This window comes from Oryzias melastigma, linkage group LG18, assembly GCF_002922805.2.
Source record: "Oryzias melastigma strain HK-1 linkage group LG18, ASM292280v2, whole genome shotgun sequence".
Lineage (NCBI taxonomy): Eukaryota > Metazoa > Chordata > Actinopteri > Beloniformes > Adrianichthyidae > Oryzias > Oryzias melastigma.
In genome coordinates, this window is record NC_050529.1 from 18,172,127 (window position 1) to 18,178,767 (window position 6,641).

The window sequence follows — 6,641 nt, forward strand, 5'->3', positions numbered from 1 at the left end:
TGGAGCGCCTGGTTTGCACGGAGGTGAGCAGCCTGGTGAAGAAGATCAACAGAGGGACAAAAATAACTGTTGATCACTGATGGAACAGCTCCTAATCTCTAACCACAGACAGAGGAACCATCATCACAAACACGGGTCCACACAGGAAGACGGGTACAGGTAGAAACTCACAGCAGAGGACACCGAACAACCAGCGTCTGTCTTTTTTTTATACGTCATTATTTGTATAAGAAATATTAAATCATAGCAGTTAAAAACATTTTTATGGATGTTTCTAACAATAGTGGCAACTTTTACATTTTTAGACCATTTCAAAACTGTTAATCCTAAAATCTGTGTCTCCACTTCAAAATAAAAGCCTCTCTTTCAATAAAAATAAAAGATTGAAGGGATTTTTTTTTAGATTTAAGTCATCATGATTACAATTCTGGTGTGTCAGCTTCTAAGAACACAAAAAACATTTTCAAATAATATTTTAACTTTATTCCTTTTGTCAACTTTTGTCAGTTTGTGTAACAGGGTTCCTTGTTTTGATAAAAAAAAAAAAAAACTGGGATTTTATTTTATCTGCTATATTTGTCATATAAAAAAATACAAAAGCAGTAAACAAATCAATTAAGCCAATAAAGTTCAACCATTTACCCTCCAATACTGCAAAAAAATTAGAGAACTTTTAACTCTTAGGTTGTGTTGGGGTCAAAATGGACCACAACTCAACATAAGGAAACAAGAATTATTTGCATGGATTGAATAGAAAAAAAGTTGCATGTTTTTGCTTCACATATTTAGTAGATTAAGAGTGGTTTAAATGAAAATTATAAAAAATACATAATTATAAAAATAAAAGCGCAATTATTTCAAGTTGGAGACTATTTTAATTTAATAAAAACGTGCTTTCAAGGAGAAACTTTCAGGAATGATCCATCTTTCCATTCTTCAACGATTGCTAAAAACAAAAAAAAAGTTTATTTTTTACTTTAAATTGCTAGTTTACATATAAAAAGCTCTAAACTGATGTGTCTTGCTCCCAAAAGTATGAAGTAAAAATGAAAAAAACAATACATTCAAATTTGTAATAAAAAATAAAGCAGCATCCGACTGAGTGCTCGATCAGCGGAAACTGGCGAGGAGATACGGCGAGCAGAAACTGTAGATCATAACTGTAACACTGTAACATCCATAGACACACCCGCTTTTGCCGCCGCCTTTATCCTCCCACACTAACAGCAACTAGTTCAAATAAAAAGCCTCAACACTATTAAAAAAAAGAACATACTTTTATGTAATACTTAAGTGGGGACGACATAAAGCAAAGCTTTTCCAATGCAACTGTATTATTATTATTTAATAAAATGATCATTTGGAATTTACAGAACTGAAAAAATGGAAGTTTGTTCAGTGAACCCGATCACCGCTGAAGCCTGGGTAGCCAGAGATCTCGGTCACCACGGAGTCAAAAGAGACGTCGAAGAAACAGCATAGAAAAACATACAACTAGTTTGTTTTTGTTTTTTTTTTAAGTTCTGCACATTTATTTCACCACACATGTCGCACACTCACTAATCACATGTTGGTGAGACAGCAGGAGGCGGGCCTGCACCCAAATACCAAATGAAACTTTTACTTTTTGTTTTTTTGTAAGTCGGAAGGAAGTTTATTTTGATTGCTAAAACTCTCTTCTTTGGGGGGAGAAAAGTGAATGGATTGTGCCGGTTTGTGCTTTATTATTAAAAAAAAACTTCCTTTGAGTGTTTTTACAAGCATGTTGCATATTTAGTTGCAATAAAAAGAGCTTTAACTGTGGTTGAAATGGATTATTTTATATTTTTTCCCCCACATATGTAGTTTTCTAGCCGCTTGACATGCTAAACTCTTCTCTGGAAGCCCTTAACAATGACATAAAGAGATTGGATTTTAGTCTTGATGACATCACGGCCTCCCTCTTTGATGAGTTCAGTCGCTCCGGCTCTGTGGGGTTTGAATATTTGTCCCGTCGGTGGTGTAGCTGTTAAGGTGGAGCATGCACTTGCTGATGTACAAAAACAAAAAAACAAAAAAAGAAATAGGCGCCCTCTGAGCCCTTAGTCAGACTCTTAAGGCGTGAAGCAGTTAGCGGTTAAATGCTGATGCATTCCTTAAAACGGAAACATAAATGGCAGTTGATAGAATTGTGCTGTGACCCCCCCACCCCTCCAAACACATCCATACATTCATGTGTGTAGGCATTCTCGCTGCGTACACACAGACACACAAAAACAAGGGGCGTTAAAGTGACAAGTAACAGTGATCCATCCCTCCTTGCTCCTCCTCCTCCTCCTCCTCCAACGAGAATCAAGACAAAGGTGAAAATGGTTGCGCTGACAGGCGGGGATCCGTGTGCAAAAGTCTAGACAGGAGAGAGCGGAAGGTCCGGTCATTTTGGTCGGAGGTTCTGGAGACGGCTCAGTCCTACAACAGGGGCTTGCTGTAGCCGAACAGTCCGACGGGGAGGTACTTGACGTGAGTGGGCCACTGCGCCGCCAGCTGGAAGAACTTGACGTCGTTCCACTCCACTCCGTCTATGGACACTGGTGGGAACAGAGGAGGAAGTGAGGTTTGAGACCCACTCCGAAGACATTTTTCTCATGATAGAGGGCGTTTTCTAAGATTAAAACTCCATTTCTGATCATTTCTTTTTTCTAGTGAATGCAAAGAACTGAATATTCTTTAAGGAACATGTGTCAAAGTCGAGGCCCGGGGGCCAGATCTGGCAGAAGCTCCGCCTCAATGGGTCTGTTCCATTTTTCTATGGACCTACAACCACCAGAAATGGTACAAATCGGTCCGGCCTAATGTGTCTATTTTATAATTAAACGCTCAAAGTACTCGTCTAGTCCAGTCAGTGGATTCAAGGCATAATATTAGCTTGAGACTATAAACTAGTAGTAGAGAGTGTAAACAAAAGGATGATGGGATATCAGCTGTGGCTTACTTCCACGCCAGCCGTCCCGCCCACAACCCAGAGGTGAATTTCTGATTAACGTCTACCAGTATGCAGAAACTATGTCCTAGAAAACAACAAGTTTATCTGATTTTGGCTAAAATCGACATTATTATAACTAAAAGACGCATGAATTAAAGCTACAGAAGCGTTCAAGCTGGAGTTACCTTTCAGGAAGGTCTGTTGCTGCTTGGCGGAGCAGATGAGGCGGCTGATGCCTTCGATGACCTGACTCTTTGAGTCCACGTCCTTCTCTTTGGGCTTCTTTCCCAGGAAAATTGTAGGAACTGAAGCAAAACCGACAACAGGATTTCAAAAAAGGGTAAAAATATTGATAAATGGAACATTTACAACTTATTTGTGGATAGTTTTTTTAAAAATGTACCCAAAAAAAGCAAAGAAACCATCATTTCATCATTGTTTCTACTTGAAAACAAAAGTGATTGTTCTATTTGATCATTATATGTTTAAAATAAACCTGTAAATGTCTGTTTAAAGGGAGTTTTCCTCCTCCCACCTTTTTTGTTCTTCTCCTTTGTGACCACCGTCATCGCCATGGTGTTGACCTGCGCCTGTGGGTCGCTGCCGCCCCCTCCTGGTAGCCTGCTGACCTGCAGCGAGCGGAAGGCGCTCTTCAGCGTGTTCTTGCAGCCCACGTCCCGCCGCTCCCCCTCGCGCCTCTTCTCCGCCAGGGAGGCCAGCCAGTAGTCCACCTGCAGGCCGATGGCGTCCACGCCGTGGGACATGCTGGGGCTCCTGCAGGTAGGCAAGAATTACATCAGCATCCTCTGGAGCAGCTTCAGAGGTTCGTTCAGCGTAATTTGAACGTTCTGGAGCTCACCCTTGAACTGTCAGGACGCTGCCCATAGAAGGGGAGGAGGGGGGCGTGGCTGCTTCTTTGATCATTCCCGTGGGAGAGCCGTGGGACGGCGGGGACGTGGAGGGGACGGCTAAGCTCACGGCCACTCCTTCCTCCAAGTCTCCTGGATAAAAGGAAAAAGAAAAACCCGTATGAAACCATAGCAACCTCCCGGGTGAACCGACTTCCCGAACACCCACCTGTGGGAGAACCTCCAGACTCGATGAGGCCGACCTTCACCACCTGGAAAACGTCGGGGAGTTAGATTCAAGAGGAAGAGACTGATTGAGTGTACTTTCCTCCAAACACTCACCCCGATGAAAGGAATAAACTTCTGGTAAGAGTCTTCGTCACGCCTGAGGGGAGAGGAGAGCTTTTATTTTTGGCATCCTGTAAAAGTCTTTTAACTCACATGAGTCAAAGTCAAGGCCTAGGGGCCGGATCCGGCCCTCCAGGTTAGTATATCCGGCCCTCCAGAGAGTTTTATTTTTTGTTATTAATGTTCCAATGTTATCTTGCACTTATTTCTAACTTGTATAATTTTTGACAAAATATATTTTTATGGAGAGTAAAATATTGAACGTTATTTAATGTTTAAGTTGATTCATTATGGAATAATATTTCTGCTTTTATATCATTCATAATTGTGTTGAAAAGTTACAGTTTTAAAAATTAGCATTCTGCTAGCTTTTTGGACTATTTTGGCATCCACTAAGATTTTCTAGGATATTTTGGAGTTTAGCTAATATTTCAGCTACATACTAGCTGTTTCAGCTAATTTAAGCTTTTCTTTTTAAGCTTTTTTAGGCTGTTTTGTAGTTAGGCTAATATTTACACGCTAGCTGCTTTGACTAATTTAGCCTTTTATCAGTTTTTTTAGAATATTTTGAAGTTTAGTTATTTTTTCAGCTACATGCCAGCTGGCTAAACTATTTCTTTTTTTGGGGGGGGGTTGTCTAGTTTGGCATTTAGCTAATATTTCACAGTTTTCAACTATCAGTTTCAGCGTTTTCAGCTATCAGTTTCAGTGTTTTCAGCTAACAGCTTCAACGTTTTCAACTATCAGCTTCAGTGTTTTCAGCTATTAGCTTCAGCATTTTCCGCTATTAGCTTCAGCATTTTCAGCTATCAGCTTCAGCGTTTTCAGCTATCAAATTCAGCATCTTCAGCAGACAAATTCAGTTTACAGCATTCACACTAGCATTATCCCAGGTAATGCTATATATCTAGTTCATAATTATGTTAAAAAGCTAAATTTTTAACGTTTTAAAAATGTAGTTTTCATGTTCAATAAATGTTTATCCTGTTCGGCTCACGACCTAAGTTGTGTTTTGGATTTTAGCTCCCTGTGCGATTGAGTTTGACACCCCTGCTTTAGGCGTTTCGTGGGTGTTAGCACTCACGTCCTGTGTTTGCATGTTAGCATGGCCTCGGCGATGGGCAGCTGGTGAGTAACAGAGGCTCCACTTATGTATTGGGTGATCCTTCCTGCGACATCCAGCTGATCTAAAGCAGGAGAGTTTAAAAAAAAATAAAAATCAGTATATTTTAGGAGGAAGAAGAACACAGATGTAGAGAAACTAATACCTGTCTGCGGGGGCTCAGAGCGGCTGAACGCATCTCTCCAGCCTGAATCTAGAAACGAGGAGCTGTAACGGTTGTCAAGGGATCCCAGGTGCTTAGCAACAGGATGGGAGCCTGAGGAAGGTAGAAAAACACCTTTAAATTATCCCCAAATGTGATGCTATATTTGCTACTTTTAACAGCCTAATGTTGACGCTGACTCTGAAGTGAACACATCATTTCTGCTAAAACCAGACGCCACACCTAAAGGCACCACCAGGAAGCGCATGTGGTTGAGCCAGTCGGACGTCTTGTTGGCGAGCTGGGTAACAAAGAACTGGAGGATGGCTCCTAGATAGCTCTGGCCGCCCACCGCCACCACCTTCACCGCTCTGGGCATGGAGGAGTTACAGTTACAGCTGCAGGAAGAGACACAGGCTGTTATCAACAAAACATCCGTGTGTTTTCCTCACAGAAAAGCATCATTCTTTGCTCTCAAACGTACACATTTACCAGCTAAATGACAATAGAAGTCTTTAAAAACTTCAAGATTTCAAATCTTTAAGTTCCTCTCTAACTTGACAGTTGCAGTGTTTTTTTCTGACTTATGAGGACTTTACATGTCAACTCCTCCTCATCCACAAATCTATCATTTACAGCAAAAGTCACTTGTTTCTAACATCCTCGAAAAGGTTTCCTAGAAGAAGAAGAAAAAAAAAGCACTAAAAGGAGATTTAAAGCTTCTACATTTAAGGTAAAGGTCACTTACAGAGAAATAAATGGACTTCTGCCTGACTGATACTGAAAAAAAAACATAAATCCTTCATTGACCTTGAAACTAAAACCTAGAGAAAAGTGACTAAAAGTGTTATTTTTGTAATTTAGACTCCAAACAGGAAGATTCCAGTAAAGATAAGACAAAATCCTCAGAGATGTTTCAGAGAAGTGCTGCCACAACAGAGAATTCCTGTTTCAAACACATTCTGAATAAACACACAGAGATGGATTGATGGTTCTTTGACTTCCACATCACTCTGCAGAGCTCTTTAAACTAAAAGTCTATTCTGGGGATTGTGGATTTAACAAAAATATGTTTCAATTTTTATAAAAATATCGGCATATTTGAAAACCCATTCATATTTTTTTTAATAATCATCTGATCTGCATAGGAGGCATAAACAGGTATTTTTAGATGTCTTATATATTGGATGTAACCTTATTCTTAGAATATTGGATATT

General features: G+C 40.2%; 1 protein-coding gene across 2 annotated transcripts in view; it reads right to left on the reverse strand.

Moving 5' to 3' along the window:
• Nucleotides 1-202: 202 nt before the first annotated feature.
• Nucleotides 203-6,641, reverse strand: part of LOC112156038 (phosphofurin acidic cluster sorting protein 1) — a 56,329-nt gene continuing 49,890 nt past the window's right edge. For both annotated transcript variants that reach the window (XM_024288170.2, XM_024288169.2), the window contains exons 16-24: nucleotides 5,667-5,821; nucleotides 5,427-5,537; nucleotides 5,243-5,345; nucleotides 4,153-4,195; nucleotides 4,040-4,082; nucleotides 3,822-3,963; nucleotides 3,498-3,736; nucleotides 3,148-3,267; nucleotides 203-2,567 (exon numbers count right to left, since the gene is read on the reverse strand). In XM_024288170.2, coding sequence (XP_024143938.1) covers nucleotides 2,449-2,567; nucleotides 3,148-3,267; nucleotides 3,498-3,736; nucleotides 3,822-3,963; nucleotides 4,040-4,082; nucleotides 4,153-4,195; nucleotides 5,243-5,345; nucleotides 5,427-5,537; nucleotides 5,667-5,821 — 1,075 coding nt within the window. In that variant the 3' untranslated portion in view covers nucleotides 203-2,448. The remainder of the gene's footprint in view (nucleotides 2,568-3,147; nucleotides 3,268-3,497; nucleotides 3,737-3,821; nucleotides 3,964-4,039; nucleotides 4,083-4,152; nucleotides 4,196-5,242; nucleotides 5,346-5,426; nucleotides 5,538-5,666; nucleotides 5,822-6,641) is intronic.